Raw genomic sequence first — 12,778 nt, 5'->3', positions numbered from 1 at the left:
TGTTTTCAAACTTAAAGCAACTCTCCTATCGCCATTTCATATCCAAGAGAGTCTTCTTCATAAATAATTCAGTGAGAAAAACTGAAAAATTATACAAGGCTTACTCAAGCCAGATTTCTTCGCGGTTCTTACTATAAGTATGATAAAATTACATTTTGCTATTGTTAGATCCTACCGATTCAATCAGAAAGAGCTAGGGGCCCATCAAGTCACTTCAAATTTGTATGGCTTTTGGCCAGCATCTTTTGCAAAATTTTCATAGTAGTAGTAGTAGTAGTAGTAGTAGTAGTAGTAGTAGTAGTAGTAGTAGTAGTAGTAGTAGTAGTAGTAGTAGTAAAATGAGTAAAGTCATTTATAAAATGAGCTGGAGAAGGAAATGGCAAACCACTCCAGTATCTTCACCAAGATAACCCCAAATGGGGTCACAAAGAGTTGGACATGATTGAAATGGCTGAACAGCAGCGTGGTGGTGGTAGTAGTAGTAACAACAGCAACAACAATCATTTACATAGGACTTTAAGCTTCATGCATCTCACGTGATCCTCACAACAAACCTGTAGATAGGAAGAGCTTAAGTGACTTGCCCAAGGCCACACAGCTAGTAAGTGTTTCAAGCAGGATTTGAACTCTGGCTCCTGCCTCCAAGCCCACCTCCCTACTCCCTGCCCTCCCCAGCTATAGACATGTTGCTATCTGGGAAGTGAATATGATGTTTAAAACAAGAAGATTAAAGTGAGTTTCTGATTCCATGGAGAGCTGCTGGTTCTGAGCTGGTTCCACAAATGGTGCCTGCTTCCTGGTGTGTCTAAGATGGCATTTGCTAAGTTTTGAAAGACTGAGAGATTCTAATCTCTTAGCATTTCTAGAGTGCTTTGAGGTTCAAGAAGCCCTTTACAGATATTCCTTCCTCTCTTTCTGTTCACAACAAGCCTGCTAAGTAGGTGCTTTTGTGATCCTCATTGTACAGAGGAGGAAACCAAAGCAGACGGTCATGAGGGCAGGGGTGGCTCACCTGAGTGTAAATAGAAGTCTGAGGGCAGACCCAAAACAGATGTGGTTTTCTAGAGGAGAGAGTCATTAAAATCACCTCCAAAAAATGACATGGTTCTGCTATTTCATGCATCCTAAAGAAAGTGGCTAATTTTAAATCCTGATGAAAGGGAGTTTTACTTTCCTCAGGACGGGCAGTGGCAAGGTGGTGTCCAACGTGATTATCGACTCTCAGAATTCGGACGACGAAGAGGACAGCCAGTTTGTGGTGGAGGCCGCTCCCCAGCTCTCCGACATGCTGGAAATGGACACGGTGAGGGAAGTGAGCCCTTGGGGAGCTCGCCCTCTGCACCTCCCTGTGTTCCAGCAGCACGTGGAGCATTTCCTCCTTGAGAAGGGATGTTGCATGAGCTGGCCTGGTTTTTTCTAACGTGGGGATTCCTTTTCAAGTCTTTTAATGTTTCTGTTTGTATCTTTGGGTTTCTCCAATGGGTGTGATGACAGAAAGGCAGCAGAACTCACCCTGGTTTGTGTTTTGTCTGTTTCCCCTTTTTGTCCAGGCCCCAGCCATCGAATTAGAAGAAGATGAGAAGCACGGTATGTTCTGCCTGATTCTCATTATTTCCTTACTTCACTTTTTCAAAAATTAAAGATTTAACAACCAGCAAAGAAACAGACAATAAGGAGTGAGATGCTGCCCAGCCCCTTAGCCCTGAGGCAGACCCATGCCAACAGGTTACCAGACACCAGACACACAGAGAAAAGCCCACTGGCTGATGGTTCGCCACCTTTGGGCCTGTCTGCGGACTTCCTGTCCCTCTGCCCCTCCTCTTTCTTCCTCCTTCCCCCAGCCCTCTCTACTTCACTTTTCTAACTTAGCTGTGTTTCTTTACTTGTTTTCTTTTCTTTTCTTTTTTTTTTTTTGGTCTTTTCATCAGGAATTCTTTTTATTTTTTTATTAGTTAACTTATTTTTAATTTTCAACATTCACTTCCATAAGCTTTTGAGTTTTAAATTTTTCTCCCCCTCCCTCTCCCCTCCGTCCCCAAGATGGTATATAATCTGATAGAGGCTCTACATACACGTTCCTATTAAACATTTTTTCATATTAGTTATGTTGTACAGAAGAATTAGAACCAATAGTAGGAACCACAAGAAAGAGGAAACAAAACAAAAAAGAAGAAAAAAAAATTACTGCTTTTTCCTAATTGTGACAAATACACAATTTTCAAAAGACCTAAGGAAAATTAACAGCCTCTTTTTGCATCTGACTCTGGGCTTTCCTGTCTCTGGTAGTCATCAGGCTTTGTTCTCTGAAGGGTAACCTTTGTACTAGGTGCTGAGGAAAAGGATGACAATCCCGAGTATTTATGTAGCCCTTGAACATACGTTAGGCAGTTACATTGGTTCATTGGGTTCATGTGAGAGCCTTGGGAAGGAGATAGCATGATTCCCCTTTTACAGATAAAGAAACTGATTCTCAGAAAGACTTTTCGCTGGTCACATAGCTGGTATTGAGGCAGAGATAGGAATGGGGGCTTCTCCTGACTCCAACTCCAGGACACTGGTAACTGGGTCCTGTTGCTTCTCTGTTGTGTGTGGGTGTCTATAGCCCCTTTATGGGTGTAGGGGAAGCTTCACTGGTCCGGGAGTCAGGAAATCTGCCTTGTGATGTCTGACCCCACTTTGGAACTGACCTGATCATCTTTACTTCCTCACCTATAAAATGAGGTTGACCCACAGAAGGCTGGCTCCTTGGGAAGAGGCATGTTGGGACAAGGCTTTGTATGCCCAGCATAGTGCTGTATGCACAGCAGACTTTTTCAACATTTCTCAGGTCCTCTCTCAAGGACCATTTTATGACGACGAAATGTTTCATTAAATCAGGGAAAGCAGCTACGAGAATGAGCCAGAGCCTCATTAGCTGTTATTACTTAAAATTGTAGCTCTTTTATGGGCAAGGTTTTGAGCTGAGGAAGCCCACCCCCACCTCCCACCTTGGCCCCAACCCCAAAGCATGTGGCCATAGTTGTTCGGCAGCATTTGGGGAGTAACTCCTCCATCCATCCTCATGGGGGCCCTGCCCATGGGATGAGTAAGCATCTGAGCCCTCAAAAGTTTTAGGAGCTGAGAAGAAAACTTTGAAAGTAATGAGAGCAGCTACCAAGGCACAGGAGAAGGCATTTCAAAGACAGGAATCCAGGCTGCCCACTTAATATCGAGACTCCCAGCAGACCCCCTCCCCCCCAAATAGAGCTCCTGGAAACACTTGTAGACCTACTCATTGTACTGGGTCTCTTGTGGACCACTGTTCTAGGGTCATGAGGCTCAATCATTCATCAAGCCATTATTAAGCCTCTGCTTTGTGCCATTCCCTGTCAGGAACTGGAGGAAGAAAAAATAAACTATTCTAACCAGTTTGGTTGCCCTCCCAGTAAGCCCCTACTGTATGCTGGGCTCTGAGGATGCACAGACCAAGGCAGAGAACAATCCTGCCTTCAAGGAGCTTATTCTGTTCTTTAAGAGAGACAGAGCGAGAGGAGCCCCAGATCACTTCAGGCAACACATAGGAAGTGCTGCCATTTCCCACGGCCCGGCCACCCAGCATTTCCTTTGGCTTTTAGTTCTCACTCAATCAGCTGCTCTAACAGAGTAGAGTAAAGAAAGCTGGAGCAGCAGTCAGAACTCACCAGCCCCTGGGCTGAGCGAGGTCGCCTTCCTGGACCCTGACCTTGGGCGTGTGGAGGGAGGGAAGGGGCAGGGCCTCCTCCAGGAGCTGGCCTTCTGGAGGGAAGAAAACAAGCTGAAATATGGGGGAGTGCAAGGGCATTTGAGAAGGGGCTGTGTCCTAATAACTGGGGGGGTTAGAGAAACTTTGCTTAGATGGGAGCTGAGCCGAGGCCAAGAGGAAGAGAAAGAGCAAAGATGAGACAGAAGTGAAGCTTCTGAGGGCACCGCAGCGCCGGGCCTGGAGGCAGAAAGAGAGACCTGATTTCAAATCCAGCCTCAGACTTTTACATTCTCTGTGGGACCCTGGGCAAGTGATTTCACCTCTGTCTACGTCTGTCTGCCTCAGTTTCCTCAGTTATAAAATGGGGATCGTAAGAGCAAGGTTGTTGTGAGGATCAAAGGAGATGACATTTGTAAAGTGCTCAGTGCAGTGCCTGGCACACAGTAGGTGCTACATAAGTGCTCATTCCCCATTATTCAGTCGTGTAGGATTGAAGTGTTGAGGGAGACTGAGGTTGGATATAGGGATCTGGGAGTTATTCCCACAAAGATCACAGTCAAACCCATGGGAGCTGACAGTGGGAGAGGGAGGGAAGTGAAGGCTGGGGGTTGGCAGGGGCTGGGGAGGGAGGCGTCTGGAGGGGTAGAAGGTAAGGGGCTTGGGGTCAGAGGAGTGGCTGTTGTTAATTAGGAAATGAAATGTTTGTGGGCACTGGTGAGAGCCGTGGGGGGGCCCTCCTCAGGAGATCCAAGGACACTGAGGAAATGGGAGTTGAGGGAGCCTCTGGGGGAGGGGCCACTGTACATGAGTGAGATTGCATCGGAGCTACTGAAGCTCTGGCCTTCCAAGGAGGCGCATGGCCTAGGGGAGCCGACTGGTTCCCCCTCCAGGGTGGCTGGAGTGGAGGGTGTGGGTGAAGGCAGAGCAGATGGGGCAGGGCAGGCCAGAGGAGGAGGCTGGCGGAGAAGGAGAGGAGGTGGTCGCCCTGAGGGAGCAGTTGTGGGGAGAGGTGGAAGCTCCAGCTCCTTGTCCCCTAGCTGGCTCATTCACGGAGGTCCCTGGGGCCCCTAAGGGATGGGGCGATCCTCTGCACACCAGTAGCAGTAGAGCCTAGGGAGGTGGTGCTCACCAGTGAGTATAGACCAGCCATCCCACAGGGCCAAGTCAGGGCCTCAAGGGAGCAGTGACAGCCCCTGCCCCAGGTGCAGCTTCAGGCGAGGCCTAACCTACTGTCAGCCCAGAGAAACAAATTTAGAAGTGAGGCTTAGATTATCTACCTGTCTCTTTATGGCAAGGAGCAAACAAGAACATGGCCTCGTGGAGAGAAGGATGGGCTGGAGTCAGGAGGACCTGAGTTCCAGTCCCACCTCCCACCCTTACTTGCTGAATGACTATATGCAAGTCACATAACCTTGCTGATCCCCAGTTGCTGCATCTGTAAAATGTGGATAAAAATACCTAAGATGATATGTGTAAAGGGCTTTGCAAACTTCAAAACGCTTGATAAATGTCTAACATTATCATTACTGTGGTCATTACAACATAAGACTATTGATTTTCAACAGGTGGACTCGTAAAAAAGATCTTAGAGACTAAGAAAGATTACGAAAAGCTTCAACAGTCCCCCAAGTCTACAGAGAAGGTAATTTAATCATTGACTGTAAAACTGAGCGCTCATATGCATTGTAGAAACGCTTAGGCCTTCCTACATTTATAATTCTAAAAGCTGGACCCTTATTTATCACTTGTTGTTTTCTCTTCTCCAAACGTGTGGGTTTAGGGGCCGAGCAAATGCTTTGATTTTTCTGGGGCTCTTGTTCCTGTGGGGCTTAGCATGTTGGCCCACATCCTTGTAGGGAGCAGCGGCCTTGTGGAATACCTTGGTGGGCACACTGGGTATCCCGGCACCACGGAGGAACGTGCTTTTGGCCCCACTCCTCTTTGGCAAGATGTGGCCAGGATTCCTCTTAGCTATGCTCATTTCTGCCTTGGAGTGGAGTGAAGGCTGGCTGCCACCTGCTAATACACTTGTGCGTGAGACGGCCTGGATGCCTGCCAGTATGAGGAGCCAGGCCTGGGGTCCCTCTTCATGGAGTATTAGCCAGCCAGTGCCCCCAGGGCCAGGGCTTGGGAGTGCTGCCTCTTTTTCAAACTCAGAAAGCCTCATTGACCCAAGGCTGCCAAACCGCCTGTTGGCCCAGTGGTCTGGTCAGCTCAGTCACTGGGTCCATACCGTGTGTTTTGTCCTGATTCATTGATTTTTGAAGCCCCACTTTGATGACCCCTGGATACTCACCGAATATGCCCAACGCGACTCCAGAGCAGAACGGATTGCTTTGTGTTACTTTGTGAAAAATCAGATAATTGAGAACTAGACAGGACTGAGAGAGGACCTGAGGAGGTGAAGTGACTTCAGGCCCCAGACCTGGAGCTTGAGGAGCCCCAGCAGACGCCAAAAGTCCGGCCTGCTGTGGTGAAATGCGGTGTGCAGCTGAGCCAAGGACTCCCTGGTCTCAGTGGGTCCCTGAAGACAGGAGGCCAGAGGTGATGCAGGAGGGCTCTTTCTTTGGCCAGCGGGGCCCACACTCCCTCCCGTAAAGCCCAGGGTGGAGGTGCTTTTAGCTACAAGGCTTCGAGGGGGTGATCTGTAGGTGTGCACCCACAGCAGGGGTCAGTCTCAACATCAGCTGGCACCAGGAAGGAGTAGAGGCAGCTCGTCTTGAAAAGTCCTTCCAGAATGAGAGCCCGCCCCACAAAGGGAGCGCCATGTGTACCCCTTCCAACTTCTTGGAACATAACATAGCAGGACTCACTGCAGCTGCAGTCTGCACACCTGTGTGTTTCCAGGCCCCTCATTTCTAACTGAGAAGAGAGAGTTGAAGCCATCTCTCTTTAAGTCACCCTGGGAGCAGGATTTGAAGCCAGGTCCTCTGACTCTAGGGCCAGCTCTCTTTCCCTGGTAGTTTTGGGCTATGTGGGATCATTGATACCTACTTTTCTGGAGGGAAAATTGATTTCCTGAGCCCCCCCCCCCTTGCTGGCTGTCAAATTTTAAAATGCCCTGGTTTTCATAGGGACTGATTTTGTTCAGTGTCCCTGGTTTTGTGATGGGGACCGGGCTGGGGACTTGAGGCCCTAAGACCCTGACTTATCATCTGGGCTCCATATAAGAGTCTCCCTTTGAAGTTCAGTAGGCTGGTTTACATTTTCTGTCCAGGCCCTATGCCCAGCTGACGAAAGCTCGCTCTAAAATGCTGCTGAACAGTAAACCTCCTCTAGGCAGTGATTTCTCTGCCTGGGGCAGAGGGAGGGGCACAGTGCCATGGGGCCAGAACGTCTCAAGGCAATGGGAAGCCAACACAGTGAGGGCGAGGGTCTCCCTCCTGCACAAGTGGAGGCAAGATGGCATTGACTTGACCACGGTTCATAGACTGTGTGTTAGCGTGCTCAGCCTCATTTTAATCCCGTGCCACTTTTCTGGACATAAAGACCTGAATCAGCGCGTTTTTGGCTTCTCAGAGCGTGGGGCCCAGCCCGCCTTACACTCCCCTGCACGTGTCGCCAGGAGAGGGTGCTGTGGGCTCCTAGAAGGTTCCCCAGCCCTGGCTTTTACTGAGTAGGTCCTCTGCCATTTCTCGTCAAGAAAGCCCCGATTTGTGTTCTGGGTGTAACCCAGGCCCGTCTTTGAGGTCACACTGGAAGTAGATCCATTTCCTATTGTATTAATCAGCTTGAATAAAACATCCCAAGAGCGATTTGGGGATCCTGTTGACCGAAGTCTTGTTCTCCGTTCTGATCAAGTATTTCCTCTTCATTTTCAAGAGGAAATGCAAACCATCCGTGGCGATCCGAGCAGTGGATTAGCTCATCCTGGCAGGCCCCGTTTCCACTTGGTTCGGTGAGGAGCAGACAGCTCCCTGGGCCTGGGCCTAGGAAGGCCTCGGGGCTCCTCGAGGATAACGTTGGCGATGCTTTTACCTTAGTCTTTAAGGTGCCTGTGGATTGTGTCTCACTTTTCTCTTTGGGTTTCCCCTAATTTTCTTTTCCCTTTTATGTTCTAAAATGTGCATTTCAGAAGATTTTTTTCCCTCTTATTTGATTTTTGTTAGTACCCTTGTGCCCACTTGTGCTTGGTAGAATTAATGGCTTTCCTAAGCCCTTTGCAGAACTGGTTTTATTTGGAAGTCACTTCACTCCTCCTTTTCTGGTCTGGATGGTAAGTTCTGCAAGCAGCTTGTCTGCTGTCTCTTTATGCCTTCCCCGACTTGAATCTGTCCAGCGTGGGGTCCGAGCATCACACTCACATCAAGTCCTGAGATCGGGACGGAGAGCAGTGTGGGTCAGGCCGGGTTCTGTTGAGCACTAGGGATCTAATGACTGCAGTGCCGTAGGGGCCGTCCAGGTGAGGAAACGCCGTCTGCCAATGCAGGTGGTCCCTCCTCTGGGGTCACCAGCCACTGTGTGTGTATCAGAGGTGACACTTGAACCCAGGTCTTCCTGTCATTGAGCCTGGCTCTATCTGTGAGGCCACACTGTGTTGTAGAAAGGCAATCCTTAATCCTTAATGTTGTAACTGTAGGTTATTCATTATTGAGTTGTTCCAGTCACGTCTGATTCTTCGTGACCCCATTTGGAGTTCTCTTGGCAAAGGTACTGGAGTGGTTTACGATTTCCTTCTCCAGCTCACTTGACAGGTTAGGAAACTGAGGCAAACAGGGTGGAGTGACTTGTCCAGGTCACACAGCTAGCAAGTGTCTGAGTCCGGCCTTGAATTCACAAAGAAGAGTCTTCCTGACTGCAGGCCTGGCGCTCTATCTGCTGCAGTACTTAGCTGCCTATCACCATACTGACAGGTTTTCAGGAGTGTCTTAAAAACAGCTTATATTTGGAAATGTTAAAAAAAAACACCCTATCATGTCTTGTAGTGCATTTGCCTCTTAGCTGAACGAAGTAACTGAGTTCAAGGGTGAATTTGCCAGGCTGAGGGACCCCCAGCGGGTCCCTCACAGTTCTCAGTGCTAGGGCTACGAAGGCAAAGACAAAATGGTCCCTCAGGGAGCTTCCATTCTAGCGGAGTAACGAGCAGCATGTATGTCCGAGGAACCCGCAAGATACAGATGAAGTAGATTCAAGGTCACTTTAAAGGGAAGGACATTAAACCGCTAGGGGTGGAGGGGTGAGGAGGACAAAGGAAGGCTTCATGGAGAAGGGGCCCGCCCACGTAGGGAGCCCAGGCTGGGCTTCGAAGGTAGCGCCAGGGCAGAGACACAAGTGTCCAGTGTGAGGATCACAGAGCAAGCCTATAAGTCTGGGACCCAGAGGGTGTGGAGGGGACTGAGACCGGAGAAATAGTGAGGGGGAAACTAGTTGTATTAGGAGCAGCTGGTGGCTCTGTGGGTAGAGCACCAGAAGACCTGAGTTCAAATCCAGGTTCAGACACTTAACTTGCTTTGTGACTCTGAGCAAGTCACTTAACCTGTCTGCCTGTTTCCTCATCTTTAAAATGGGAATGTTAATAGCACCTTCCTCCCAGGGCTCTTAGGAGGATCAAATAAGATAATAATTGTAAATCCCTTTGAAAGCTTTCTAAAGTGTTCTATAAATGCTAATGGTGAGGATGAGGATGGATTGCTCCCCTGTGGTGGTGGCTCAGTCCATACCAATGATATCACAGGTCTACATTTACTTTTCTCTTACCCCTCCAATCCCAGGTCAGTCCCCTTAGATGCTTGTAATCAGAGCTGGGAAGGCTTTTGCTTCCCCAGTCGCTGTTCCTCAATGTGGCCACGAGGGGTCGCTGTTGAACCACTCTGAGGGCACCTCACCCAAGCCCTGGGCTCCTCCGGCCCTGGGCTCTTTCACTCAGACTTTGCTCGGCATGTTGCCTGGTCCTGGTTCCCCTCTAACAAAGCTTGTGGCGGAACCAAGGGAAGGGCATCAGAAATGCCTTCCCTCTGTTTGCTTGTGAGTCACTGGACTGTGTTTGAAAAAGAAAGACCCTTCAACTGCTTTCTGGACCCTCGGCTCGGAGGAGTCCGGAGACGGTCTTGTTTCAGGGAGGACAAGTGACCCTGCATGCGGATGGGTGCTGGCCCCCCTGGGCAGACCACATGTCTATCAGCCATGCTGCTTTTATGGGCTCTGGAGCTGTGTGAGGGGCTTCCAAATTAGCTACTATAGACAGACCGGCCCAGGAAGAAACTAGAGAGGAACCTCACAAAGCTAGTGTCATGCTACGAAAAAGGGTTCAGTCTGCCAGGAATAGATCAGGGCCTGACTAAAATGGGTCACACCCCTCGAATCAGACCTTGGCCTGAAAGGCCAGCTTGACCTTTAAAGCCTTCTCTTTACAGTGCTCAGTTTTTTAAAAGCGTTGTTAATGGGAGAGATGCTGCTGTACTCCCCAAGTCAGTGGAAAGGGCATTTGCCGGCACATTCTCTCAGGGGGCCTGTGCTGTTTAGTCCCTCAGAGACATCCCTGACAAATGACTATGCCCAGCCTCGCCACCCATTCCACTTAGAGACAGCTCAGATTTCTGGGGAATTTTTCCAGGTATCCAGCCTCAATTTGCCCTTCTGTAACATGGACCGATTTTTTATGGTCCTTGGCTTTGGGGGCAAAGAGAACAAATTTCATCCTTCTTCTAAGTAACAGTCCTTCAAATACTCAAAGAATAGAAATTCCACGCCCCCCCCCCAAACAAAAAAGTCTTCTCTTCTTCTGGGTAGACATCCCAAATTCCTTGAGTTCATCCTCGAATGGCATGATTTTGAGCTCCTTTGGCATCCTGGACCCGTGGCTCTCCAAGCTGTCAGTGCCCTCCAAATGTGATTCCTGTAACTTGCCCTGGGACTCTAGATCTGGTCTGATCAGGGCACAATTCGGCGAGTGATGATCACCTCCCATATTTAGGGCATGACTCAATTGACATTAGCTTGTCATTGACTAATGCTGAGATTGTAGTCTGTCAGAACCCCCAGAAGAGCCAATGGCCAGCTGCACCTGCATCACCCAACACTAGCAAATTAGACTTTTGGAAGCCCAGGGAAAGACCGAATTTATCCCACTCAGGTTGCATTTTTATTGATTTGGTCCAGACTTTTGAAGCCCAAGCCATCAGCAGACATTTCTTCTCCCTGCTAGCATCGTCATATGCACATTTGACAGGCTTGTCCTCTGTAGTTCTCCTGATGGCATATTTTTTTTTTTGCTTTTTGGTGAGGCAGTTGGGGTTAAATAACTTGCCCAGGGTCACACAGCTAGTAAGTGTCAAGTGTCTGAGGCTGGATTTGAACTCAGGTCCTCATGACTCCAAAGCCAGAGCTCTATCCACTGTGCCACCTAGCTACCCCTCTCTGAAGGCATTTTCATTGATGGAAAGTGTTGAGCAGCTCAGGACAAGGAGAGATACCTGGGATGTCCCACCAGAACTTTCTTTCAAAATTGACATTGACCCATACATGATTCCTTTGGGGACCTAGATCTTCAGCTAGTTTGGAATGAGGTTACCTGGATTACAGCCTAGCCCACCTCCTCCCATCTTGTCTACAGACAAATAAATGCTTTGCTGAAATCTACTCAGGCCTTCTCCTGCTCTGACATCTAGACAACTGATGGCTTTCCAGGATCTCCATTTTACTTTCTAAATTCTTACAGATAATTATCCCTTAATACTATATTCAAGATTTTTGCCAGGAATAAACACCGCCTCCATTTGCCTGCAAGTTACAGAGGTGGCTAATTGGTGCAGTGGAGGAAAGACTGGTCTTCAGGAAGACCTGAGTTGAAGTGGTGCCACAGGCGCTTTGCCAGCTCTGTGGCCTGATGAGTCATTTACTTGTCTCAGCCTCAGTTTTCCCATCTGTAAAACGGAGATCTTTGTAAAGCACTTTGTACATCTTTAAGTGCTACATAAATGTGCATTGTTACTGTTACCATTCTTTTTAGCTACTAGAGATGCTGGCCAGTTGTCTCTTTCGGAAAGTCACGAGCACCTCTCCCTTCTCCAGTGTGTCTCAGTGGTCCCCAGTGATGCTTGGCACTTACATCTCCCAGTTTGTCCTGTGTCCCTGGGCTGCAGTTAATCTGGGCCTGACAATTTGCCTTAGCTCTCCTGGTGCTGTTTTCTTAGGACTCGGTGATTCTGTGTTCATTCCACTGTCTAGTTAGGGGATTTTTGTGTGAGTTAAATGGTGAGTTTCCCAGACAGATGCATCAGTCCCTTGGGCAGCCTCCTGCTCCCCATCCATGGCCTGCTCCGCCATCCCATGGGCATCACGCTGCAGCCATTTTCCAGGGGGGCCGGGAGCTTCTGCCTGCCTTCCCTGCGTGTCTGTGCTACGGAGTCTCTCGCCCCAGGTCCCGGGTGCCTTGTCACCAGCTCCTTCCCTCTTGTTGGTCACAATCAGACCTGGAATGGCAGTCTCCACTGTTGCTTTCTCCAGCTTTGGAAGGATGAAATTCTGTTTGGGGCTAGTCACAAATGCATCCACTCTTGCATTTTGCACAGAGCTCTAGCCAGTGTCTAGGGAGTAGAAATTCCCCATCTCTACAACATCGTGCTGTTAGGCTGGGGGCAGCCACGTTTCCCAGACTGTCTGTCATACTCTTCCATCAGTCCTGTGAGCTGTATTGGGTGTAAGGGTGCCCTAGTTGCTAGACCTCTCATCTGCTGCTGAACTTCATCTGAGGCCCCTGCAGGCCCCTCAGTTTCCAGGTAAATCTGGGGACAATGGTCTGCCCTGGTCTGAGGCTGCTAACTTGATCTGTTCACTCCATTTTGAATTGAGTCACCTTCCAGGCCTGAGGCCTGTCCTGCCAGACCTGTGGTTTGTTCTGCCTCCTTCCTTAGAGTGAATAGGCCAGCCTCCATTCTTGACACTTGCCTTTTTGCAGTGTGGGTGAGATATTGGGGGGAGAGACAGACAGACACACACACACACACCACCCATCCCCCTCTGTGGGAGTAGAGGAGGCAGTCAGGTGTGTGTTTCTTTTTCTGCTCTTATGATTTCTCAGAATGCAGCTTCTTTTCAGATCTTTCCTTATGCATTAAT

General features: G+C 49.0%; 1 protein-coding gene across 1 annotated transcript in view; it reads left to right on the top strand.

The window, feature by feature from the left end:
- TRAF3IP1 (TRAF3 interacting protein 1) overlaps positions 1-12,778 on the top strand; it is an 81,603-nt gene that overhangs the window by 43,926 nt on the left and 24,899 nt on the right. Inside the window, 3 exon segments of the mRNA XM_078154608.1 lie at positions 1,165-1,303; positions 1,551-1,587; positions 5,287-5,363. Of these exon segments, the coding sequence (XP_078010734.1) occupies positions 1,165-1,303; positions 1,551-1,587; positions 5,287-5,363 (253 nt within the window).

This window comes from Phascolarctos cinereus, unplaced genomic scaffold, assembly GCF_003287225.1.
Source record: "Phascolarctos cinereus isolate Bilbo 61053 unplaced genomic scaffold, phaCin_HiC Scaffold_5;HRSCAF=322, whole genome shotgun sequence".
NCBI lineage: Eukaryota > Metazoa > Chordata > Mammalia > Diprotodontia > Phascolarctidae > Phascolarctos > Phascolarctos cinereus.
This window is presented reverse-complemented; position numbering and strand designations above follow the sequence as displayed.